Source organism: Sus scrofa, chromosome 3 (assembly GCF_000003025.6).
Source record: "Sus scrofa isolate TJ Tabasco breed Duroc chromosome 3, Sscrofa11.1, whole genome shotgun sequence".
Classification (NCBI taxonomy): Eukaryota; Metazoa; Chordata; class Mammalia; order Artiodactyla; family Suidae; genus Sus; species Sus scrofa.
This window is the reverse complement of record NC_010445.4, coordinates 102823095-102850492: the sequence shown is the minus strand read 5'-3', so window position 1 is coordinate 102850492 and position 27398 is coordinate 102823095. Positions and strand designations below refer to the sequence as shown.

At 38.2% G+C, this 27398-nt stretch overlaps 1 protein-coding gene across 7 annotated transcripts in view; it reads right to left on the bottom strand.

The window, feature by feature from the left end:
• The window catches only part of PRKD3 (protein kinase D3), a 108463-nt gene extending 98636 nt beyond the window's left edge, over positions 1-9827 (bottom strand). For 4 of the 7 annotated variants that reach the window (XM_013996212.2, XM_013996211.2, XM_013996209.2 and 1 more), the window contains exons 1-2: positions 8165-8349; positions 108-1055 (exon numbers count right to left, since the gene is read on the bottom strand). In XM_013996212.2, the coding sequence (XP_013851666.1) occupies positions 108-395 (288 nt within the window). In that variant the 5' untranslated portion in view covers positions 396-1055; positions 8165-8349. Of the gene's footprint in view, positions 1-107; positions 1056-7981; positions 8001-8164; positions 8350-9737 lie in introns of those variants that run through there. The other 3 variants (XM_013996210.2, XM_021087628.1, XM_021087629.1) reach the window with 3 other exon arrangements.

The following is a 27398-nucleotide window of genomic DNA, read 5'->3' as shown; positions in this document are numbered from 1 at the left end:
GATTAATCCACCTGTGTTAACTCACTGTTCCATGAATAATATATAGAAATGCCATTAGAAACAATATTAATTAGAAAAACTGTTGACATAAATAGCAGGCACAGTACCTTTTGATAAACAATGGAGCACACAAGATCCTTGACAGCAGATAAAGACAGTTCCTGGGCTTCAATGGTAATACTTTCTCGTGTAAGGCCAATTTGCAGGAGAAATGAGATTGTATGCACTGAGCCTCTGGAGTTGGTGAGTGACGGCGCACTGAAGCTTCCATTAGAGAGTCGCCCAGAGAGTCCTGTTTTAGGACTTGAACATGGAGAAGGAGCTGGAAGCACAGCAGGAAGACTTGCAGGTAATACAGACTTCTGGGCTGATGGAGGAGAATTGTTTGCAGACATCTGCCTTTCTTTAATCTTTTAAAACAGTTGTCAACTCTTTTTCAATGGTTATGAAGAGGCTTTAAAATCACAGTAGCAGAAAAATGACTGTACTTTTGGATTTAGTTGAAAGCTTCTTTATTTCCTCTTTTAAGCCACTCATGCTGATGATGGCAAGTTCTACAACTGTGAGTTGAATACACAAAACGTCCTACTTCCCTTAATATCAGTCCCATCAAAAAAGAGTCTTGTTTTTAGAGCCACAGCTAGGGATTTGGAAAAGACTTAACATCACTGAAGTATCCTCATCAAAAGAGAGTTGACATTGCTTATTTACTAAACATTTTCATCTATTTTAAGTCTATTCTTGTCTCTCTCTTTTAATTTCAGAAAATACATAATGAATAAGTTTTTCTGTCAAGATGAAATCCTCCTGGGTAAAAAATAGTTAAGTGTTTAGGATTAATCTATTCAGTATTTATCCTTTGGTTCACTGAATCAATGGGATGCTTTCCCAAAGGTCCACGCCTTAAACCACCTTCTCAAATGTCCTCATTTTCATTTTGGGGCAGTTAATTTTTCCAGGATTAAGCACAAAGCTTTTTAAAATAGTATAGGCATGTTCCATTTGACGAATGAGTCCACTGAGAAAAAGTTGATGCTTTCTGAAATGTAGTCAGCCTGGAAGAAATTTTTTAAAACTTTTAATATTTTATACTCACTTGACATTACTTTAAAAATGCAAGATCCTTATACTTTTTAAAATAACTTTGCTTGTACGTTTATGATTCACCAATAAATCTTAATGGATAGCTATTTTTTGGGTCTAGCTATCAGAGCCATTTTTCCTACAGGCATTATTTCAGAGAGAGCCTCCTGCTCAAAAAAAAATTAAATTAAAATAAAAAAATAAAATAAATACCCCTTGTATCCTCACTAATAATTGAAACTTGAAGGTCAAATACTTTTATTCTACAAATATATAATGGAGTTACGACAAAAACAGAAAAAACAAATAAGAATAGTAAAAGTAACACTGTCATAGAAATAATATACCACTTGACAAAAAATGTATAACACTGTCTTAACATACACAAGAGGATTCTTTTTTATATTAAAAGTCTAATTCTGCCAAAACATGACTCCTGATTTGCTTTGTAGACATATTTCTTTCAGAAAACTAAGGAAGCAAGAGGGCATATACTAAACACAGTTATATGGCACAAAAAGAGGTACCAAACACATACTTATGACAGCAACATAGGAGAAAGTGACCTCATCATAAGAAATTTCTAAAAGTGAAAAAGAGAACACTAAGCACACTTACATTTGTATCACAGTTTTACATAAGGACCCTTTGGCTAAATGAAAGGCTCACAAGAGCTAGATCTTTCTACTTATATTCCATCTATATACCTATAAACAATTCTAATGATAAAAAAGAATGAAGCATCCAGTGCGGTTGCAGAAATGACTTTCCGAGAGTAGTTAATGGGACTAAATAAAATAGGATGAACATAACAGAAAAGCAAAAACATATAGATAACATCAGGAATGAGAAAGCTCAGGAAAAACTAAGGCTTAGAAAAAACGGCTAAGAGAGAAAAATTTTTAGAGCTACATTCAAATAAATAGTTTTTATCCCATCTTCTATTGCACAGCACTTAACATCTTGTAAATGTTTCATACACTTGATCTCATGATAATTCTTTGAAATGTGACAGGGCAAATATTATTATTGTTGCAGATAAGACAACTGAAGCACAAGCAGATAAAGTAACTTGCCCAGCATCACATGGCTATTAAGAGGTGGAGTGGGAATGAGGACCCAAGTTTCATACTTTCCAACCAAGTGCTGTCTCCACAATAACAGACTATTTCTCAAAGAGAACAAGGAACTGAGAGAATCACTGCTCAGAGAGGATGTTGTTAAGGTTGAGAGAGCACAGAGAGAAGGCAGAATTGCTCAACTTGTATTTTGCTTACCTTCTCTCAGTTTTTAAACTAAAGCTGTAGAAGAGCATTGAGAACTGAAACCTGAGCCTGGTGAATAAGAGAGACTAAAACACTCTTTCATGAGTGCAAGTCTCTGGATCCAGATACAATCCATTCCACATTGCTAAAGCAATTAGTGCAATCACAAAGCTGACATCTATAATCTTGGAGACAGAGCTCAGAAAGAGAGAAATAAACATGGCCTGGAGATAGATAAGAGTTGCTTCAAGTTTTGTGGGCTAGAGGAGTGAGGAAGCAGATTTCAGAAACTACAGACATATAAACTTAATATTAACCACTTAGTCAAATCTGAGAATAAATTATGAAGGCAAATTTTTTTTTTTCTTTTTATGGCTACACCTGCAGCATATGGAAGTTCCCAGGCTAGGGGTCAAATCGGAGCTGCAGTTGCCAGCCAATGCCACAGTCACAGTAACGAGGGACCCCAACAGCACCTGTGACCTATGTTGGCCGCAGGTTGCAGCAGGGCTGGATCCTTAACCCATTGAATGAAGCCAGGGATCGAACCCACACCCTCACAGACACTATGTTGAGTTCTTAACTGGCTGAGCCACAATGGGAATTCCCAGCAAATGGTTTTTGAATACCTAGAAAATAAAATGATCACTAGATGTCAGCATAAATTCAAACAGAACAACTAATCCCAAAGCAACAACATTTATACCTTGGAAAAACATGATTGGCCTTTTTAGATGGAGAAAATAGTAACAACTCACAGTAAATGATCTGTATCTGCCAGACACTGTTCTAAGCATTCTATATGAATTTCCTCATTTAAGCCTCACAATAACCCATTTTACAGTTAAGAAAACTGGCTTAGAGATTAAAGTACTTGCTTAAGATCACACAATTGGCAAAGACAGAAAAAAAACCAAGTGTATTCCAGCAGAACCCATATTCAAGAAGGTATTCCATGCTATTTTTGTAAATATGTGTGCATTAGATGTTAGTGTAGTTGGTTAAGTTTGCTGCTCTGTACCAACTCAGGAGAGAAGCCTTTAGGGGAGTCCCTTCTAACTCTGCTCTTGGCCCCATATTGTTTTTGATTACTTACATGATGATAAAGCTGTAGAAGATGTGCTTCTAAAATCCTCAGATTGTACAATTAGGAGAAATAAACTAAAATTCAAGCGAACTGTAACAATGAGGAGTGTAAAGCTTTGCATTTAGTTTAAAAAGTTAAATGCAATACAGAAATGGAGAAATGCTGACTTAGACCCTGTTCAATGGATGAGTTATCAACCCAAGAATTTAATAGGAGCTGCTAATATAATGGGTGACTAAAAGAACTAACATAAACCTAAACCCCCAGGACACGGAGAACATGTCAGCCTCAATCTGTATACTGGTTGCTAGTCAGTATACATTACCTTTGTATTAATTTTTATGGTCCATATTTTTAAGAGCTGTATTGACTTTAAAAAAATAATAATATTTATCCAGATAAAGGTGAAAACAATGTTATGTAACAAATATATGCTTAACAAAACCAAATAGAGTAACAGTCTTCAAATATTTGAAAAGGGGTTAAGAAAATAACTGGTTTTATTCTGTATCACAGCAGAGCATAGAGGTAAAATGAAGATAACAGCACTATTTACTTACTTCACAGGATGTTAGGAGGACTGTGCTACTGCACATACAGTAGCTACAATGGTACCTGGCTTACTATAAGTGCTCAGTAAGTTCTGGCAATTTTCACAGTAATTAGATGAAGGAATTATCAATCAGGGTCCTACTTTACACTAAACACTGTAATTCAGATGATACTTCATTAAATCTTTGCTATGACCCTAGATTTGTTTAACTCTATTTTACAGAAAAGGAACCAGTTTCAGAGCTGTTGCTTGCCCACAACTACATAACTAATAATAATGGAACTAGGTTTTTGGGTTTTTTTTGTCTTTTTGCCTTTTCTAGGGCCGCACCAGCGGCATATGGAGGTTCCCAGGCCAGGGGTCGAATTGGAGCTGTAGCCACCGGCCTACGCCAGAGCCACAGCAACGCGGGATCCGAGCCGCGTCTGCGACCTACACCACAGCTCACGGCAACGCCGGGTCCTTAACCCACTGAGCGAGGCCAGGGATCGAACCCGCAACCTCATGGTTCCTAGTCGGATTCGTTAACCACTGCACCACAGCGGGAACTCCCTGGAACTAGGTTTTATGTGAAGTTTCCCTGACTCCAAAGCCCATGTTCCTTCATACCACTTAATTTTACCTCCAACAATTATTCTAATTAATTTTACCTTCATGCTTCAATCAGAAAACTGAGACATCAGTAACATCTTACACTTTATAAATTACATGTTAAGTAGATAAGTTTGTTAATGATTATGAGTTGGAAAGCATTTCTGTTTATTTGGAACACCTCAAATATCCTTTTGGGGAATTTTCTGTCACATACTCCATTCAAACGAGCTTACATAATGTCACTATTGTTGAATGGTATCAAAAGATGGCATATTAAAAGGATCTTGAGCCTGACCTACCCTTCTATTACAGATTAGGTAAAAACAAAGGCCCTGGAGGTCAGGGGACTTAACTGAGGGTTACTTCATGGCAACATCACAAGTTGTTCTATCCTTTCTCTCCCTCTCCCTCAACTCTTCCAACATGTACATTATCTCATTTCTTAGAAAAGCTTCTAATTATACGAAGGTCTAATGGCGGCATTTTCACTCAACAAATATTTACTGAGTGCCTATTATTTGCTAGACTGTTCTAAGAGACTCTGGGGGTTGTCCAGCAGTGAACAAAATAGACATGGATACTGTGTTCTCTGGAGCTTATAGTGTGATGTGGCACATACACACTAAACAAATAGTCACATAAATAATAAGGCAATCAAAATTATGAAAAGTGGCATGACAGAATATAGTGAGAGGACCTAATTTCAACTGAAGTCACAAGCAAAGCACCTTTAAGGAAGCTAAGATCTACAGGGTAAGTAGGAGTCAGGGAAGCAGAAAGAGAAGCAAAGAGGATTCTAGGAAGGCAAAATAAATCCAGCTAGTAAATATTTCAAAAGGAAGCACATTTATTTAGTATAGCCAGCATCTTTTTTGTACTCAGTAAGGCCTAAAGTGGAGAGGTAAAATGTGTTTCCTATTCAGAATAGCATAATATTTACCATGACTCCCTATTAGTAACAGGTGTTCCTGGTTGAATTTAGTTCTGTGTGCTAGGAATGCTAATGAATGTAGGGTCTTTTTTTCTCCTGTTGATATGTACTATGTTATTTTAGTATGTAAAAATGCGTGTGGCCTCTAAATGCAATATTGACCAGTGTCCTGAAGTCAGTTTCCATGTTCTACCTGACACAGGCTTGGCTTTGCTTAATAATCCTGATGTTGCTTTTATTTTGCATGTTGTATAAAAAAATCAAATTATTTTGGTGGTTATTAAAAGTCATAGTTTGTGGCGATCCCTATATCTATATATTTCTTTTCAAAAATCTATTACCTTAGATTAATATAAATGTTTTTCCTCCTAAGAGCTCAGCACTCAACTAAATTTAAATTACTGCTGCTAAAATTCTGGTCACCTTGACCAGGGATATTTAAATCTCATTTTTCTATTGTCAGAGAGAGTATAGAAAAAGCACACCAAGCCTGCTCTCTGTTTAGGCCCTGAAAAGTTTATCCAGTAATAAGAATATGGACTGCCAGTCTGGCACTGCTGTATGAATTTATGTTGAGCTTGATATATTTTCATCACCTCTCTGCACCAGTGGTATCTGAGAAATCTGACTGCCTAGTACCCAACGAGTAATTTCTTACATATGACCACTATAACCTAACCACACAAGTGGAGAAAACTTTCTTCTACACTGAAATTAAAATTAAAACAACTAAGTACAGTATCTCTAGTTTTTTCATTAACAAGACAACTGCTCTAGAGGAGCACATACAAGTTCAGTGTGAATTACATAATCAAACTCAAAAGTACTATCTGCACAGATTATGAGTCACAGACATAATAAAAATTATAGTAGCCAATAATTTCCCCAAATATTAAGTTCTGTAAAACTAGTTTCTTTTAAAAATGAGCAGATAACTCCAATATGGTAATATTTTAATCAATTTTAGAATGCCTTTTTAAAAATGAAAACACCATGTCCATTGATTCATTTTTTCTGTATATTTTTTAAATTGTTACATAATTTCAAAAATTTAATATTCAAAAACTTTATTTTAGCTCTTTTTCACGTGTGTGGCAGTGTTTAGATGAAAAACAGTCCACTGAGAGAGAAACTGCTATTTTAAAGAGGTCATCTCATGAAACTGAAAGCTTATAAAATTTGTACATTTAAGACTCATTACAATCTAGGATGCTTAAAAAATTCATTTCAAGATAATTAACCAGACAACATTCTTGAACCATTCTAAAAAGTTAAATGCTATAGTTAAATTATAGAATTTAGGATGGAAAAGGCTTGTCAAATATTCAAGCGCCTATGATCAGGCCTATCACATCTCTATTACCTAAGAAGCAAAACTTAACTAACATAGGCTTTCTTTGACACGTTTTAAATAATTTTACTAAAACTTGTAACTTTTTTTGACTGAATGTCCATGCTTACTCTCAATCCAGATCCTAACAGGAAAGGAGGAAAGCGTTCCTTTATTAAGTAAAAGTGGCCTAGACCTCGGTCGAGGAACTTTATGGGCGCCTTCAGCAGCAAATTCATAAGTATTCCCCACCCTCACTGCCTTAAAGTTGATAAGTAAGCTTGATCTAAGCAAAATCAGAGCGGCTAAGACTTTAGGAACTGCAGCCTTAAGTACAAAGTAGAAACAGAACAGGATAACATTTTCTAGGGTACAAATCACAGAATTTTAAACATTTTCGTTTCATTTACGACTACAGCTCATTAAAGCTATGTCGAACAAAATAGTAGTTCAGGGTGTAACTTATCCTTCCTAATCAAAGATGACACCGATAGTCTTATTTCCTGTGGGGATGGGTGTGGCTGAAGAGACAGTTACGTCCAAGCCATCAATCTGTGTATGGAAAAGTCTGCAAGTCTCACACACGCTGTCGCTCGCTTTACATTCGTGCCTGCACGCGGCAAGGCCTATGCTGCTGTCGGCGATGACTTGAAATAAAATATCCAACAGGCAATCTAATAGTATGTGGTTATATTTATTGCTCGAAGAAACAGTCACGCTTCTCGGTGTTTCATCTTAAGAAAAAGCTCCCAGGGATGAAACCGACTCGGAGCAACGCTGCAACTTGCAAAACTACACACAGTCAGGAAACCGGGGTGGGGGCTTACGTTCCTTCTCTAAGCACCGTTGACTCACCCTTGAAGACAACTACAAACTAAAGTGGAGAAAATCAAAGGGAAAGGCTAACCCAAAATCCGACAGCTTGAGTAACGCGGGACTGGCGTGGGGAGCTTGTTGGGGGGACGTGGAAACAGACTGTGAGCTACGGGCCCGGCGCGGTGGTCGCTGGTGGAGCGCGACTCCGAGTTGGCGTCGGCGCCCACGCCGGAACTTGGCCCCATCTGGCGGCCGCGCCGGCGCCCCAGCTTGCCCCCGCGCCCACCGCCCGCTCCTCTCGCGGCGCGCTCAGCCAACTTACCACCCAGCCCCGGCGGCCGCCGCCCAGCCCGGCGCGGAGTCCGAGACCCGCCGCCGCCGCCGCGTGCGGGTGAGTGGGGGAGGGGCTGCCGCCTCACCCCACGGGCCGGGAGAACAAAGCGGCCGCCGCGGCGGCGCTAACTTTTTCGGTGTCTGTTCCGCGCTCCCTGAGGCGACTACTTACAGAAGCGGGCTCCGCCGGTCGTGAGAAACTCCGCGCCCGCCAGCGTCTGACTCCGGGACCAGACGCCAGCGAGGCTTCACGCGCTTCGCAGAATCCCGCCCGCCTCAGGCGCCCCTTCCTCCCTCCCTCCTCCCCGTCCCGTCCTAAGGCCCGAGGGCGGGGGGCCGGGGCGTGCGGGGCGGGGGCGCGCGAGGGGCGGGGGCGCGCGGCCGGCGCGGGGGCTGTCGGGAGCTGTAGTCTCCCCGGGGGCTCGACACGGTGGTAGCCACGCGGGGATGTTGCTCACTGTCTTGACATATAGCGCAGGGCAACAGGAGCTCCGGGTGCTTTCGGGCTCGCTCTGTACCCTTCGAAGTCCTGGCGTCTCCGTGACCGCGGGGGAGCGGGCTGCGACCGTGTACTAATTCCAGTTACACACTGTCCTTGATACCCATTATTGCTACTGAACTGTTTTTGTCGTCCGCTCTGATGGAGGCGATGGTGGCCAGGGGCCAAGAGGTGATTAAGTTGGACGCGGAACTTGTAAGAGGTCTGCAGCAGAGAGCAATTTCCTCCCTGAGAAATCTTCTCACTGCTCCCCGTTTCCCTCCCGAGTGCTTGTAGTCCAGGTGGTCGCCTGGCACAGGAGCCCCGGGCATTCCACACCAAGGCAGATGCTCCGAGCGCCCTTCGCCTAAAGCAGTCTCTGAGAAGTCTCTGCTTCCAGTGTTTTTTGTGTATCCTACTTGTCTTTAAACTCGAATGTGTTACCTACCGTCGGGGTGAAGTGCAGCGAAGAGTCACCCAACCTTGGCTTCCACGTGACTTTGACAACGGTGACGGGGGACGCAGGTGGGGTGAAATTTAGAGGAAAAATACATGAGGTGAAAAATTTTACATGTTTTATGTGAGAGAAAGGCATGAGCGGCTGAGACCCATTGTTCCTAGTTCTCCTTATATCCAAATTTCATCGCAAAAGTACTCAAGTAAAATACACTGAAACAAGCAGGTGGGCCACAGTCAACAATCTATATCCATTACTACGCAGAGGTCGAAGGCAGTTTTTGAGAATAGAAAGTAAAGAAAGCTAAATGGGTCCCCACTTTTTATACCAGGTCATCACTCTTAATAGATTTCCCTGGATTTAAAGTTAAATGGAATTTTAAAATCATTTATATTAAAGATGGGCAAGTAAAATTGTGTATAACCCTGGTCTACTCTGAAGCTATAGTGTTACCCCCCCCCTTTTTTTTTCCTTTTTCTTTGTTGGATGCTCAGGGACAGGGATCAGATCCAACCCGCAGTTTCAACTTAACATTGGATCCTTAACCCAACATGCGAAGCCAGGGATCGAACCTGTGTCCCAGCACTCCAAAGATGCCTCCAATCCTGTTTCACCACAGCAGGAATTCCTGAAGCTATATTTTAAAAAGACATCTCTGAAATATTTTTGGGAATTAGAAGATACTAAGTATTTCACATTCAGTAATATCTAATTCAATCTAATTGTATTTTATACCGAGTCTTACTCTGCTATTCTTTTACTTTAAAATTGAAAGTAAATTCACTCTAGTTTTTAAAAAAACATTCTTACCTAACTTTGTCTTTTTCTTCCTTCCACTTCCCACTGACGTTTTAGTCCAACCCTGAATATCCTCTCTCAGCAAGATTCCCAGGATCTCATTGGAGCAGTTTACAGCCAGTCCCATTTCACTAGTGACTTCCATTTTCACTCATGGTCCTTAAAGAGACAGAAGTTACTCTTCTGGAAGTAACTTTTCTAAATGAAACAAGCTGCTATTTTACAGAAGTGTAAGGATTTTTGTGTATGAGAATACATATGTGTGAGAATACACACACAAATATAGTCATTTCATTCCCAGTTTTCCACTTCTCTTTTTAAAAATAAAACCATCTCCTCCACTCCAGGTGAATCTTTCAACAATACATTTAAGTATAAGACTATCTTTGTACCTATAATTTTTTTTTTTTTGTTGTTGTTGTTGTTGTTGTTGCTATTTCTTGGGCCGCTCCCGCGGCATATGGAGGTTCCCAGGCTAGGGGTCGAATGGGAGCTGTAGCCACCGGCCTACGCCAGAGCCACAGCAACGCAGGATCCGAGCCGCGTCTGCAACCTACACCACAGCTCACGGCAACGCCGGATCCTTAACACACTGAGCAAGGGCAGGGACCGAACCCGCAACCTCATGGTTCCTAGTCGGATTCGTTAACCACTGCGCCACGACGGGAACTCCCCTATAATTTTTTTTGGTTGACGTGAACTACAGTTTCCTCAAGACAGTCCATTCCTATTCCAAGAACATTGAAGGGATAAAGATTACGTTTAATAAGTAAATGTGAGATTTTTTATCCCTGAGAGAAAATATAATCAGAATGACCAAGATGGAAAAGATTTTTCTTCTCGGTATTTTCTGAAAGCTAGGCGCTTACAGTCTTTTTCTTCTGTGGCTGTAGTTGCAAATCTTGCCCTACATTTACTTCTCCCCCCCCACACACACACCTTGTACTTAATAACACACAACATAACCATTCACATGGTTACCTAATACAAACAAAGAGTCAAAACTGTTGTGACTCAAGGTACAGAGTTACCTAATTCAGAACCTTAAATGCTGAAAAACCTGATTTGCTAAAGGCCCACTATAAGAAATAGTCAGTATTTTAAAACTTGAGCTGGTTTCAATTTATAGAATGTGATTACTGGAAAATTATTTTGTTTTTGTCTTTTTCCTTGACCTTGACACATGGGTGAAAAATTCAGAAAGCATTTGGGTGTAAATATAGAGTTAGTAAAATAGAGTAAAAAATACTTCAGGATCTATTTCTGTTTCAGCAGACATGCATTTGATATATTCTTCAAAATGTCCTTCCTGTTTCCACTGCCACTACCCTAGTCTACACCTTCCATATCTGGATTACTGCAAGAGATTTTAGTTGGTCTCCTTCTGGACTAGTGTGAACTGTTACACCCTTGAAACTGTCTTCTCTGATTTGGAAGCTGTAAATAGTTGTTCTGTGCTCCTTAGTCCTCAATAAATAATTTTCATGTCACTTATCACACTTTATTGGGGATTGAATGTACATTAGATGCCCCCTGGCCCTCTATCTGCCCTTCCCCTTACTGAGCTTGTAGAAGACCATGGTCTTCTGATTGGATATAAAGCCTATTAATTATAGCTGTCATTTTTTGAACACCAGCTCTAGGCCAGGCACATTCGTCCATTTTTAAAAATAGCTTTCTCTGTTTATTCCATATGATGCCTCCCTTTTCCATATTTGCACTTATATTTAGCTTTATAAAATTTACTGTTTGATTACATTATCAATGTATACACAGGTATAAGTATATTTGCAAATATATTTATATGTGTAAAAGTATACATGCAGATATATTTATAAAAAGGATATAATTAAAAAGAGGTGTGGTAAGGATGTTTCAACTAAAAAGGGGATTAGAAAAATCTGGTAACTAAAAGGAGAGGTTATTGCCTATATTCTACCTAGGATTTCACATGGTATCCTTAAAAGTGAATGTTGAGTAAGTTGCAATAAAAAACCAATTACCCTGCTCATCCACAATAATTCCTGTTTATCTTTGTGGTTGTAAAACATGTTTCCCCAAGAAAGAAGAGATAAAGCACAAATGTTCTTCTGGATTTCATTATAATTTAGTATTAATATAAAACCTCTCTTTTGAAATACTGTAAACTGTTTACAATATTTTTTTTTTATTTTCCCACTGTACAGCAAGGGGGTCAGGTTATCCTTACATGTATACATTGCAATTATATTTTCCCCCACCCTTTGTTCTGTTGCAACATGAGTATCTAGACAAAGTTCTCAATGCTATTCAGCAGGATCTCCTTGTAAATCTATTCTAGGTTGTGTCTGATAAGCCCAAGCTCCCGATCCCTCCCACTCCCTCCCCCTCCCATCAGGCAACCACAAGTCTCTTCTCCAAGTCCATGATTTTCTTTTCTGAGGAGATGTTCATTTGTGCTGGATATTAGATTCCAGTTATAAGTGATATCATATGGTATTTGCCTTTGTCTTTCTGGCTCATTTCACTCAGGATGAGATTCTCTAGTTCCATCCATGTTGCTGCAAATGGCATTATGTCATTCTTTTTTATGGCTGAGTAGTATTCCATTGTGTAGATATACCACTTCTTCCGAATCCAATCATCTGTCGATGGACATTTGGGTTGTTTCCATGTCCTGGCTATTGTGAATAGTGCTGCAATGAACATGCGGGTGCACGTGTCTCTTTTAAGGAGAGCTTTGTCCAGATAGATGTCCAAGAGTGGGATTACAGGGTCATATGGAAGTTCTATGTATAGATTTCTAAGGTATCTCCAAACTGTTCTCCATAGTGGCTGTACCAGTTTACATTCCCACCAACAGTGCAGGAGGGTTCCCTTTTCTCCACAGCCCCTCCAGCACTTGTTATTTGTGGATTTATTAATGATGTCCGTTCTGACTGGTGTGAGGTGATATCTCATGGTAGTTTTGATTTGCATTTCTCTTATAATCAGCGATGTTGAGCATTTTTTCATGTGTTTGTTGGCCATCTCTGTTTACAATATATTTTAAAAGCCAACTGAGAAAGAGAATAAAGGTGCTAAAGACCTGGATAGGGAGCCAGAATTAAACTTAATTTTCACACCAGCAATGAGCAGAGCAGCAGCCTTAAGGAAGTGGGCTCCATCCCTCACAGTCTGGAAGCGGCCCTGGCCCTGAGGAGTCAAGTGGAGGGACAGGGCTGGAATAAAACTTTGAGACAGAGTCCAACCGAGGCTCTGCCATTTAGCAACTGCATGCTACTTAATCTCACTAAGAATCGGTTTCTTTACCTATGAAATAAGGGAAGATAAATACTCATCCTATAGGGTTATCGTGAGAATTAAATGAAAAAAAAATGCATCTAATGCTCTATACATGTAATAGGCATTAAAGGTAGTCTGTCTGAGGATACACCATGAGTCTACCATTTATCAAACTATATGACCACAGGAAGTTAACCTCTGTGTGCTTCAGTCTCATCATCATCAGTTAAATTGGATGGTAGTACTCCTTACCCCATGATTTGTATAAAGACTAAATCAGCTAACACATAGAAAACACTTTTAAAAATTCACATGGCCAATGCTCAATAAATATTAGCTATTATAATTCATGTTACAGAGTTAGAGCTTTTTACATCTCCATGTCTCCCCCTGTTCTGACAGCACAGGGAAAGAAAAGTTGCTAAGCTTGAGTTTGGAGGAAAATTTAGAATAATAATAGGAGTTCCTGCTGTGGCATGGTGAGTTAAGTATCCGACAGCAGTGGCTTGGTACTTGGCCTGGCATAGCAGGTTAAGGATCCAGTGTTGCTGTCACTGTAGCATAGGTCATAACTGAGGCTTGGATTCAATCCCTGGGCTGGGGACTTCCATATGCCACGGGTGTGGCCATAAAAATAGCAATAGTTTTAAAGGAACAGAAATCCCTATGGCTACAGAATGAATTCCTTTCTACTTCATCAAAGGAAGATCCTACTGCACAGATCTTCAACTGACCAGAAACCATCACTGCAGTATTTTCTTCACTAATACCTTCATGTGTTCCAGTGCAGGATAAAATCGCTGAATAGCTTTATGTTTGCTGGTTTTAACATACTAAATCATTTTACTATAATTTGTACTCTGAGCATGGCATCTCAAATTTCAAAATCTCAAGTCTCTCTGGAAAGAATTCTAATTATATAACCCTAGACTTTGAATTGTATCATACTGACTTAAATGATGATGATGTAGTAAACGTTTAGCTGAAGTGTTGATGTATTGATGTACTGATTTAATAAACATTTGATGTATTGATTTAATAAGCATTTTTGAAAGGCTACTATGTGTGAGGCATTTGATCTCTATAGATGAAGCAACTCTGGTTCTCAAGAACCTAAAGTTTATTAAGTAAAATATGTGACAATCTATTATACAGAGAAGAAAGTAAAAAAAAAAAAATACATAAATAGGAGGTAAAATAAGTAGATTTCAGGAAAGTACAAGATATACTTCTGACATGGGGAGGCTAAATGCACAGGAAAAGAGGATTTTAGCTGGTCTTTGAAGAAAGAGTGGGATTTGGAAACATAGGGCGAGAGGAATGGGGGAAAAAAGAAAATTTTAGGTAGAAGTAACAGGAGTTAAGGCACATAGGTGTGAAAACACAGGGCATATTTGTGGACCAAATAGTCCAGTTAAGCTGAGCCACAGAATTTTTTTTCTCACACATTTTTAAAGAAATTGAGATATAATTCATAAGATTCACTTTTTATTTATTTTATTTTACTTTTTGGTCATGGCATATGGAAGTTCCTGGGCCAGGAATCAAACCTGCCCCACAGCTATAACCAGAGCCACAGCAGTGACAACACTGGATCCTTTAACCCGCTGAGCCACAAAAGAACTCCCAATATTTACCCTTGTAAAAGTGTACAATCTACTGGTCTTAGTATATTCACAAAGTACACAACATCACACCAATTTTGGAATATTTCATCATCCCAAAAAGAAACTTCATACCTGTTAGCAGTTGCTACCCACTTCAGTGGAGTCATAGGTACTTGCCTTTGGAAGCCCCTGGGCAGGCAGGCACAGAATGGTGAGTGCAGAGGGGACACTGGCAGAGAACCTGCTGCATTTGTTACTGGGGGCTTCAAGCTTTTGTCTTACAAATCTGTATCTCTAGCCTTGATCTGTTTCTGTAACTACCTGAAATTTCCACAGAGAGACCACAAATTCAAAGTGTCCCTAAATGAACTCATCTTTTCCTTGAAACCTTTTTCTCTGCCTATATTTCCATTCTTTAGTGCATAGTACTACCATCTGTTTGGTCATCCAAGACAGAAACTTCTTGGTCACCTAAACTCCTTTCCCTGTTCCCCAGATCCAATGAGTGACCAAGTCCCATCAATTTCATACCATCACATCTCTGTGTTGTGTGCCCTTTCTTCTTTTCCAAGACTGTCTCAGTTCAGGCCTTCATTAGCTCTCACCTGATCTACCAAAATGACCATCTAAGAGATTTCTCTTCTTGAATCTTGTCTTATTTAATCCACTAACCACTCTGCCATCAGAGTGATAGTTTTTTTGTTTTTTTTGGGTTTTTTTTGTTTTTTTTGGTTTTTTTTTTGTCTTCTAGGGCTGCACCTGCGGCATAGGGAGGTTCCCAGGCTAGGGGTCCAAATGGAGCTGTAGCTGCCAGACTACACCACAGCTACAGAAATGCTGGATCCAAGCCACTTCTGCAACCCACACCACAGCTCATGGCAACGCCGGATCCTTAAGTTACTGAGCGAGGCCAGGGATCAAACCCACAACCTCATGGTTCCTAGTTGGATTTGTTAACCAATGAGCCACGATGGGAATGCCCAGAGTGATGGTTTTAAACTGCAGAATTGATCATATGATTTCTTGAGCTTAAAATTCTTCCATAGGTATCCAATGTCTTTACTGTGTAGACTTCTGAGCATGGGCATATAATGTACCTTCTCCTGTTTTCTCTTTTTACTACTCTTCATTTCTTGCTTACCTAGCACCTTTAGCAGTGGTGGACTGCTGGCAGTTCCCCAGTGTGCTTCTGTTCAAGTAATACCTGTCTCCTCCCTTTATTCCTGGTAAACAATTCCAAAACTCATTCAGTTCAAGCTCTCTTCTGTGATGCGTTTCCTTTCTACTTCAGGAAACCTATTTCTTTCTTGATGCTCCAGACATGTTCCTTTCATAGCACCTGTGACACTTAATGGCTCCCTTTTACTAAACTGTAAACTCCTTGTGAGAAGGGTCATACCTAATTCCCTATATTTCTTGCAAAGGGCCTTGCACAGTCTTAGTGCTCCATGGACATGGTTGAATACTAGAGATTTGGGAGTCATTGCATAGTGTGGAGAAAAAAAATATGAGAAGGGATAAAATTACCCTGTGGGAAGACCAGGGACAGGAATTATATTTATTGTGCTCCTCTGATCCTGAGGGAAGAGGGTTCTAGGTCTGATTCCAGAGACTCTGCACTTTTCATTAATCATATAAGGACAAAGAAAGTCCATCCTGGAGTTCCCATTATGCCTCAGCAGGTTAAGAACCCAACTAGTATCCACAAGGATGCGGGTTCGATTACCAGCGTTACTCAGTGAGTTAAGGATCCAGTGTTGCCACAAACTGTGATGTAGGTCATTGATGCCACTCTGATCTGGTGTTGCTGTGCCTATGGTGTAGGCCTCAGCTGCAGTTCCAATTCAACCCCTACCCTGGGAATTTCTATATGCTGCAGGTGCAGCCCTAAAAGAAAAAAAAAAAAAAAGAAATGAAATTACCTTATGATTCAGCAATTCCACTTCTGGGCATATACCCAAAAGAATTGAAAGAAGGATCTCAAGGAAACCACTGACAAAATGAAAAGACAACATACTGAATGGAAGAAAATATTTGCAAATGATATGATGGTTAAGGGGTTAATGGTCTGCTGTTATTGGTTAGGCTGTACTATTACGTACTGTGATGAGTCACATATTTCTTCATATTTCTGGCAGGTACTACTTGGAATAATCATAAGGTATTTGTTTTCAGACCTGCAATATTTTCTTGAGAACTTAGTATGCTGCCAGGTCCCTGCTCTTTTAAGGATTATGTTATCAAAGCTTATGCTAAAGATGTATGTGTGTGCTATAATAGCATTATGTAATGCAAATAACTTAATAAAGATATGAAACACTAGCACACAGAGATGTTTGTGACCAGGCTATTATCTAGCTACTATATCATTCTTCTCTCATACTTTCAATCTCTAAACATCCTGAATAATACTTTTTACTATATTCTATATATATATTGCATGGTCCTGAATACCATGGGTTTCCCATCTGAGCCATTAACTTGTTTTTTGATTGGTGTTCATTTTCTGCATTCTAAGAGTAGAATTGCAAGAAGGGGACCATTTTGACTCAGATGAGAATGAAGATGCATAGTTCTCCTATGGCCACTTCCTTTGCTTACGAAATTTCCTCCCAGCTCACGTTCTGTAATTACAACTTTGTTTCTTCTTAGTTTGTAATACATATATAACCTTGGACTATTAGAAGGATTTTCTTTGAGGACTAAACAACTATATTATGAAAGGCAATTATTTAATCTTTTTTTTTTTTTCTTACAGATCTCTAGATTTAAATTTTAGTGTTAACCATAATAGATATATGTGAATTTCTGAGTGAGAACCACAAAAGATCAAGGTTTGGTCAGTGACAGAAGGGGATTAGTTTTACTAAAATTGTATGCTGAATAATTTAAGCTCATTTTAAAGGGAAATTTAGGTGTATTCTTGGCCTGGTGCTGATAATGAACTCTGTTGAAATGCTTTTTCAAACATTAAAATTGAAGGTGAATTGGTTCATCTAATTCATTACAGTCTGAACAGTGGAGTATATGTAAACAACAGGATTGAAAAGGGTTTTTTTATGACCATGATCTGTACTATTTTAGAATTACTAAAACACTCAAAATATTTTGTTAATATTTTCAGATATATAAATAAAACAAATATATATTCATCCTATCATAAATTCAGGCAGAAATAAAGATATATATAGGAATATATGTGGTTTAAGGCAGAATTTGGGTTATGGTATTATGTTGCAACTTTCTAAAATTACTCTTTGTAACTATGTGTGGCATAGTCAGCTAGTATTTTACATGACTGCTGTTGTTTTTTGTGAATTTGTGTCATTTTTATTTGCTTTCTTAATGCTCTATTTTTGAATGCTGTGGAAAGAGATTTTTAGAGCCTTTCTTCCTCTTTCATTTGCAACTGTTGGGCCTGAATCTTAAAAACAAGCTTTTTTTTTGGTATGAGTTGAAAATACTCTTCAAACGAGTATTCTTTCAGGAAAAGTCAGAAAGGGCCTAATTAACAATCACAACACTGCTTCAAGATTACAAGATTTAAAAAGCGTGCTTTTGTAGTTAAATCTGATTATGATCTGTGTAGCCTGATCAGTAGAAGAACCTCACAATTTCATATTATTAAAACATAGATAAGTAGAATGTAATATCTTGGAAAGTCCATAAATGATGCTAAAACAAAAGACAACCAAGTGCTTCAGTCCTGACTGTAGATTATATTAATTTACATTTTAGTAATTTTTTTGTGAAAATCCACTTTTCTGCTTTTAATACATACTTTATTAGATGTCTGATTAAAGGAGAAAAAATACAAAATGAGTACAAAAACAATATTAAATGAGTATTCTGCTTAAAATTTGGAAATAAAATAATTTCAAAGGTTTCTGGTTTGCACTCAATAAAAGCTTACCTCAGCATATTCAAAATCAGATTTTATTAGTTGCTTAAATTTTCTCCTTTGAAACTGGAAAAGCCTATAGGTTAGAATAAAAGACATTGCCTGCACTGAGCTGGCTTTGCATGCCCTGGGCACATTACTTAACCTCCCTGCGCTTTAACATTCTTAACAGTAACAATGAGAATAATAATACCAAGACTGTTATTTATAGAATTTATAGAATTAGAGGATCTTTATAAACAGACTATTGACACACTTAACCTCTTTGATAGCTAGTAACTTTGAATGGGAACAAGTTCTTGAGCCAAGAGCTTTTTGTCTTTTATGTATTATCATTAATATTTTCCAGAAATTGGTACCTTTTCCCCTATTTGACCCTATAAGGTGGAAAAAAATAAGCAGACAGAATTTTTTTTTTTTTTTTTTGTCTGCACCCTGGCATGTGGAAGTTCCCAGGCCAGGGATCAAATCTGCACCACAGCAGCAACCTGAACCACTGTAATGAAATACTGGATTCTTAAGCTACTGCACCATAAGGGAACTCCTATACAAAAATTTTTGAATAAAAAGTAAAAATGTACACACCATATGTATATGCACACACCATAACAATCAGTTGATTGAACCTTCATATTACATATCCAGTTAATACTGGTATTGTATAGATCAGACCTTTCTATTCCGTAAGCTGTAAAGAAATGAAGTTTCTCTTCGGTACTTCACCTTTTGTTTCACTCTGCCCTCATCATCTCCTTGAATGGATTAAAATTCCTTACTAGAGATTCATTCCTTTAGATCATCTTGAAGACTTTTGGTTTTCAGAGCCCAAAGAGAAAAACTGGTTTAAAAAAAAAAAAAAAAAAAAAAAGGCAGGACAAAATTAGTAAAGGAGTGAAAGGAATTTTGTTTGTGGCCAAGATTAGTATTGGTGAAAGAAATAAGGGCTTTTGGGGAATGTTCTCCTTCCCTTCTTTGAGAGGAGAGTGAGTGAACTGTTATTCTAAAGGGCTGGGAAGGGAGAGGGCTAGAAAATCAGAGGAAAGGAGATTTTTTTCCCCCCTAACTTTCCTTACCACCTTGACTTGACCTCTGATCTGTTAAAAAGAGTTGGGAAGATTTACAGGAAATCTGGATTCCTAAGATTTCTAGGGAACAGCACAAGTTTGACTCTGTACTGTAGAAGCAAACATTTTAATTTTTTATTTCATTATTGAAAGCAGTGGTGGACAGACTGGGGCAGGGATATAATGAAAATTGATAGAAACTGTAAACCACTATATTCTCTGTGGTTTCTGCTATGTATTTCTCAGAGTGTGTGATAAATGCAGTGGTTCTCAGCTCTGTTAGAATCACCTGGGGAGTTTTAAAGAAATTTGATGTCTGGGCCATACATCACACTAATCATATTAGATTCTCTAGGGGTGACACCCAGGCATTTTCTTTAAAAAGGAAAAAAACTTTTTCAGATGATTCCAATATGTAGCAAAAGTTAAAACCATTGGCTTATTGTTTTATTTCTCCTCGGTAAAATAGCTTTAACACAGCAGTTATCAAATGTTTTATTCCTTTACATTAGTTAAAATTATGGAGGGCAATCTGGCAGCTTTTGTTTATGTGAATTATTTCTATTAATATTTATTGATTGAAAATTAAAACAGGCATTTTGTAAATAATTATGAGTTTGATTTAAAACAACAAAAGCATTACAAGATGAACACATTTTTATGAAAAAAATTTACATTTTCTAAAATAAGAATTTTATGAGAAGACTGGCATTTTTTAACATTTAAAGAAGTTTCTTTACTCATGGACTTGGAGAACAGACTTGTGGTTGCCAAGGAGGAGGGGGAGGGAGTGGGATGGACTGGGAATCTGGGGTTAATAGATGCAAACTATTGCCTTTGGAATGGATAAGCAATGAGATCCTGCTGTATAGCACTGGGAACTATATCTAAGCACTTATGATGGAGGATAATGGAAGATAATATGAGAAAAAGAATGTATATGTGTATGAGTGCCTGGGTCTCTTTGCTGTACTGTAGAAAATTGATAGAACACTGTAAACCACTATACTGGAAAAAATAAAAATCATTTTTTAAAAAAAAAGTTTCTTTAATGTCTAAGTTATTGGAAAATAACTGTATTTGTTTATGCATTTAATCTGCTGTGACATGTTATTTTGATGGAAGTATATGAATAAAATGTAGCCTCACACAAACATGTAGTAGGAAAAGGAAGGAGTATTTTCATAGCCTCTTCAGACTATTATGGCTAATCATCTTTGTTATTAAAATAAAACATGACAGTTGATAATGTGGTAAAGTTATCAGTAATGCAGAGTCTGAAACCATATAAATAAATATTTTTACTCAATTACATTAAAGTCCATTGGTCTCTCTTATATCTTGAATCAATCTTTTCTCTGTGATTGAGCATGGAGCATTTGGAAAATATCAGTTCACTGAGTTATACAGATATTCCAAAAGTTGAATATTTCATTATAAATCATTTTAAAAATCACATTTGTTAAAATAACTGACTTTATCAGAAAAGTTATTACCTATCATAAAACTGTCAAGCTTATGTTAGCAGATATAAGTTTTTAAAAGTTCTGATTTTCACTTGAAAGATTCAGTTTTATCTTTGACAACAAATACTGTTGGTTATTGTCTTGAAGGCATAGGTATACTTTTAAACAAATGTTTGCCAAATATCCAAGTCTGAATAATCATAGGATATCAGTCAAATTCTTTCAAATAAAAATAGGATTTTATGAAAAAAGCAGATACCTCATCTCGTATCTCAAACAAATAGACAAGTGCTTTTCCTTGAGACAACACTTGTCCTTTAGTATACAGCAGAAGTACTTTATATCTCTCACTTTGCCATGCAGAATGTAAAAAGATTCATGATTAGCAACTTCTGCTTCCAGTCAAAGTGGAATAACAGAGACTGGATTTATCTTTTTATCTCCAAAAACATATATCAAACAATGATGCTGGGTATTCCAGTTGTGGCTCGGTGGTAATGAATCTGGCTAATATTCCTGAGGACATGGGTTCGATTCCTGGCCTCACTCAGTGGGTTAAGGATCTGGCATTGCCATGAGCTGTGGAATAGGTGGCAGATGTGGCTTGGATCCCACGTTGCTGTGGCTGTGGTGTAGGCCGGCAGTTGCAGCTCTCATTTGACCCCTAGCCTGGGAACTTCCATATGCCGTGAGTGTTGCCCTAAAAAACTGAGGGAAAAAAAAAGCAAACAAAAAAGATGCTGAAATATTGGAGAACACACATTACAGGAAGGTCATAAGAGAAGGAAAACAAATGAGATGAGCTGGATGCTTTGCCCAGCTTGCTGTCTTGAGAGATTTCCTGGGTTGTAGGAATCCAAACAGAGCCAGGCAGTTGTTATGAGATAAAAAGAGCTGAGAACATAGGAACGTTGGGTGGCTGGAATTTGCTGAGTAATGGAGGAGACAGAGGAAGTTTCAAGGAGAGAGTGCTTCGGGGATCAGTAAAGGTTCCTCCATAAGTCTTCAGCTGAGGACAGATCAGCACATGCATGTGAGGAAACTACCCAAGGTGGGGGAGAGAACTACTGAAACTACTGAGAAGAACTACTGAAAAGAAGCAGGTATAACAAACTCCAGAGCACAGGTATGTTCAGGCATATTTTGTGTTTACACCAATCAAAATAAAAAGAACCTCAAAATACAAGTTAAAAAGTAGAATATCCAGAGAGCTGGATGTTGCTTCAGTAAAGTGTCACATTATGCCTGGACTAGAGGTGCTCTGCTCCAGTCTAAGAAAACTTGAAAGCAAGCTTCCAGAGGATCAAACTGTTTCCAACTCAGCTGTGCCTTAGTACCAAACTCAAAAATATTTAAAGGGCTTCAAATATTCCCAGCACCCAAAAAAGTAAAATTCACAACATTTGTTATCTAAAACAATTACTAGGCATGCAAAGAAGTAAGAACCCATAATGAAGAGAAAAAACAATCAATAGAAACAGACACAGAGATGATACATGATAAATTAGCAGACAAGGACATTAAAACGCTGCTCATAACTATACCCTGTATGTTTGAGAAGGTAGGTGAAAAGTTGAACACAGTAAGGAGATATATGGATCGTATGAAGAAAAAAATCTAAAGCAAACATCTAGAGAAGGGAAAAAGCAATGTCTGAAATGAAGAGTACACAGAATGCAATTAACAATAGGTTAGCCATTTCAAAGAAAAAGATTAGTGAATTTGAAGCCATAGGAATAAAAATAACACAAATAAAATAGACAAACAAACAAAAAAACAGTACTGGTGAACTGTTGGAAAACTTCACACAACTCAATATATATGTTGTTGGAGTCCTCAAAAGTGGAGGTGACATAAAAATACTTGAAGAAATAAAGGCTAAAAGTTTTCTAAATTTGATGAAGATTTAAAAACTCACTGATTCAAGAAACTCTACGAACTCCAAGCATAAGAACATAAAGAAAATTCCATCAAGGCATATCATAATCAAATTGTTTAAAAACTGTGGTAAAGAGAAAATCTTAAGACTAAGTCACATTACATGCAGAGGAACAAAGATTAGGATGACAGCTGATTTCTCATGAGAAACAAAGCAAGCAAGAAGACATTTGAGCACCATCTTTAAAGTACTGAAAGAAAAAAAATCTGTCAACATAGAATTCCATACTAAAAAAAAAAATCTTTCAAAAACAAAGTCAAAATAAAAATTTATTTTCAGCATACAGAAATCACCAACATACTAGCACTACAAGAAATGTTGAAGGACATACTTTATGCGGAAGGAAATGATACCAGATGAACATATGCATCTACACAAAGGAAGGAAGTGGTAAATGGGTCATTTCACAATGATGAAGGAGTAAATTTGTCAAAAAGATGTTACAGTCTTAAACATTTATGCACTTACTAAGAATGCTCAGAAACACATGATAGATACAAAAATTAATATGGGAATTCCTGTCATGGCTCAGTGGTAATGAACCTGACTAGTATCCATGAGGATGTGGGTTCAATCCCTGGCCTTGCTCAATGGGTTGAGGTTCTGGTGTTACTGGGAGCTGTGGTGTAGGCTGGCAGCTACAGCTCCAATTTGACCCCTCGTCCACATGCTGCAGGTGCGGCCCTAAAAAAAAGCAAAAAAAAAAAAAAAAAAAAAATTAATAGAACTGAAAGAAGTAGGCAAACCTACAATTATAGAGATTTCAATACCATTCTCTTAGTAATCAACAAAATAGGTAGAAAAAAAATCAATTATTATATGGAAGATTTAGGAAAAATTATCAACTTCTTAAAACCAATTGACATTTACAGAACACTCTACCCAATAACAGTAGAGTACACATTCTTTTCATGTCAGAACATTTACCAAGATAATTATATCCTGGGCTAAAAATAGTTCTCAAAAAATTTAAAGGATTCAACTATATAAACTGTACTCTCTAACCATGATGGAATTAAATCTGAAATCAGTAACAAAAGATATAAGGAAAAATCTTTAACTATTTGGAAACTGAATAACAATTTAAATAACCCATGGTAAAGACGGATATATTTTTTTTCCTTTTTTTTTTTAAACTGTGGCATTTGGAAGTCCGTAGGCCTATGCCACAGCCACTACAAGTCAGATCCAAGTGGCATCTTTGACCTATGCTATACCTTGCAGCAAGGCCAGATCCTTAGTGAGGCCAGGGATCAAACCTGCACACTCATGAACCCTGTGTTGGGTTGCTAACCCGCTGAGCCACAATGAGAACTCCAAGATGGATATGTTTATTCTCTTGATTATAATGATGCTTTCACGGGTGTATACATGTTAAAACTCATCAAATTTATATACCTTAAATATGTACAATTTTATGTAGTCTATCTCAATAAAGCTCATGTGAGATTTAATAACAACAATATTTTTTATTGTTTAATCAGTAATATTCTTAAGTGAGATGGGTCTTATATTTTTTTCTTTTGTCTGTCTTTTTCTTTTTTCACTGTGGAGGGCAGTGAAGAATACAATGGCTACAGGTATAGTTTTGTTTTAATAGTACAATTTTGTATTCTGTCTTGATAAAGTGCTGAGATGCCAGAAGTTTTACCCACCATTGCTTTTGCAACATCAGTGAAAAGTTAATAGAGTAAAAAGTAAACCTTGCTTTTATATTATTATAAAAATTGATTTGTCCATCTAGATATCCAAAAGGGTCTTGGGGAATTCCCAGGGGTCCTTGGATCACATCTTGAGAACTGTTGTTTTAATACAACTTTCTGGTCATTACTGCTTTAGTCGAATAGTGCCACTTTAAAAGTGAGACTAGGTGTATGAAAATCCCGTCACCAAAACTGCCTGGGTAAGTACTTTTTAGCAGTTGAGTCCTTAATGTGCTTCAAATTACAGTATAGAATCTATACCATAATGAAGATGATAACCACTTCATTTGTGACTAATGCTATCACTGCATACATAAATAATTTTTTCCATGATGAAAAACAGGGCCTGAAACTGTTAAATGTAATAGTCATGGGTTATCTTCCATAGAGAGAGTCTGAAGACAGGAAAAGTTGCAGTAAGGAAAACAATAGCAGATAGAAGGGATTTCTGGAAGTTTCCAGAATGAAGGAGGAGAGAAAAGAAGAATGAATGAAGAAAAGAAAAAAATGGAGATTTGTGGTAAAAGGCATAAGAAAAGATACAAATAAAGTAGGAAGGGACACATAGAGAGCTACATTGAATTTGTAGACTTATGGAAAGCTGACAGAAAAGACTGCATGTGTAAAGAATGATTTACTAAAATCAGTTTCACTTACTATGCAAAATGTTTTAGATTTGTACAAGATATATTATTTGGAAGCATTAGTGGTGGATATAGAGATGTACTGTTCAGATTTCCTGCAGACTGCTATAGTTCTTGGAGTATTATTGGCAGACAGCCTCTAGCTGTCAGCTTCTTTGGCTGCAGAGAGCTGCTAGTAGGAAAGTCACCCCACTGAGGTGAGGGTATAAAGATCCAGCCATTTTTGTTCACTATGGGACAACTCTGACAGGCAGATTTCAGCTCCAGGGCTCTCAATGGGTTGGGATGAAACTGGGTGGGGGGTGGGGGGAGTGGCACTTCCCTGCTGACTCTTGCCTCTGCCCAGTCCAGTTCCTCCCTCTCCCTCCCACAGGGGTTTGTCCCAGGGGCACTCCCTAATACACATCCTGAATGCTAAGCTCTGTCTCAGAGTCTACTTCCTGTAGAGCCCAAACTGCAACAGCATCTTACTGACTTAAATATAACCCAAACTAGAGAAAACTGGAGCACTCTAGGCAATGGAAACTAATCATCAAAATTATGTATTAGCAGTTAAACTCCAGCATTTTTGTACTTCCTATTTTGAATTGCTTATACTTAGCATATTATCTTTAGCATTTTGTTTCATATAGGTTTGCTATTTTTTCCACCAAGCCTTTCTTATAGAAATCTTGTTGTGGAAAGATAAAAAGGCAATAGGGTAAGAAAAATAATCATGTTTCTTATCCAGCTACCTAGGAAACCCACTATTTCAAGGTTGGTCTAAGCAGCAAGAGTGTAAAAAATGTATTGGGAGATGTGACAGTAGTTTTGTTCTGAATGTATACCAGTATTCTGAGGTGGTCTGATTATCAGAAGCACTGTCCATGGATGTACTAAAGAAGCTATTTAATTTTGTTTGCACCTGAAGATTTGAATTGCTACTCTAAACTCTGAGACACGAATAGGATTAGTAATTCTGAACATCAGGAAAGTAGGAATTTCCATCCTGTCTTCTCCTGTAGCTCCAGAGGAGGGCAGACGGTGTATCTCCAGGTCAACCCTTTCCCTTTTCAAACTCACTCTTATAGCCAAGCCTAAGAAGACAGAGTAGAGTGGGTGAGCCTTCTGGCGGACTCCATTACCTTCAGACCTTTGCTCTTTGGGAAGTAGGTCTGTGTCAATGTCATTATTTTGATATATTTTTTTTTCTGGGATCTAAAAGTTACTAGGAGATGACTCAGAGCAGCCCATGCCCTAATCCTCATTTTGGAAGGAAAAGAGGATGATGAAGTAATTGCCTGACAACTTAGACCAGAAACCTGCAGACAAAACTGAGATAGTGCTTGTTTCTAGGATTATCTTGGTAAGTGATTTTTGATGTTACGAAGTAAATAAGTACATTGTATTTAGGCTTTCCTTTTGTAGGGTATGGATTGGAGGAGATGGCTGCCTCAACAGCCACTGTGAACATTATCTCATTTATTTCAGATAATTTACCTCAATTATACTTCTCAGTCTGGGAGTACGATGGTCTGTCTCCTATAAGGCAAGCTAAGTATTTGTGTGTGTGTGTGTGTGTGTGTGTGTGTGAGAGAGAGAGAGAGAGAGAGAGAGAGAGAGAGAGAAAGATACGATGGGCTGTTATAAAGGATGTTTGACGGTTCCAGTTCAAGCTTTGTTTCCTCATCTGTAAAATGGAATTAATACCTACCTCACATGGTTATGAAGATTAAGTAAGGGAAAATCGTAAAAGCACCTAGGACAGTGACTGGCACATAAGTATTCAGTAAATGTAGATCCCTGTCCATCCCTTCTTAATGAGCCGTGGGAAAACACTTCCTAACCTCACAGGGTCTGAGAAACCCTCTCCCTTCCCTTTGTATTCTCAGTCACCCCCAGGCAATGGAGATTTAAAAAAAAAAAAAAAAAAGCTTCTTCCACGTCTCTTCCCTCCTTCCTTTCTTCCTCTCCTAGACAAGGAAGTGGCCGTCTCTGTTCCCATGGATTCGGAAGCCTGTGCCTCCCAGGACAGCCCAGCCTCTGGGTTGCTAAGGTGGAAGGTGGGGGTTGGAGAGAAGCGGCCTTGGCCTGCGTAGCGCAGTG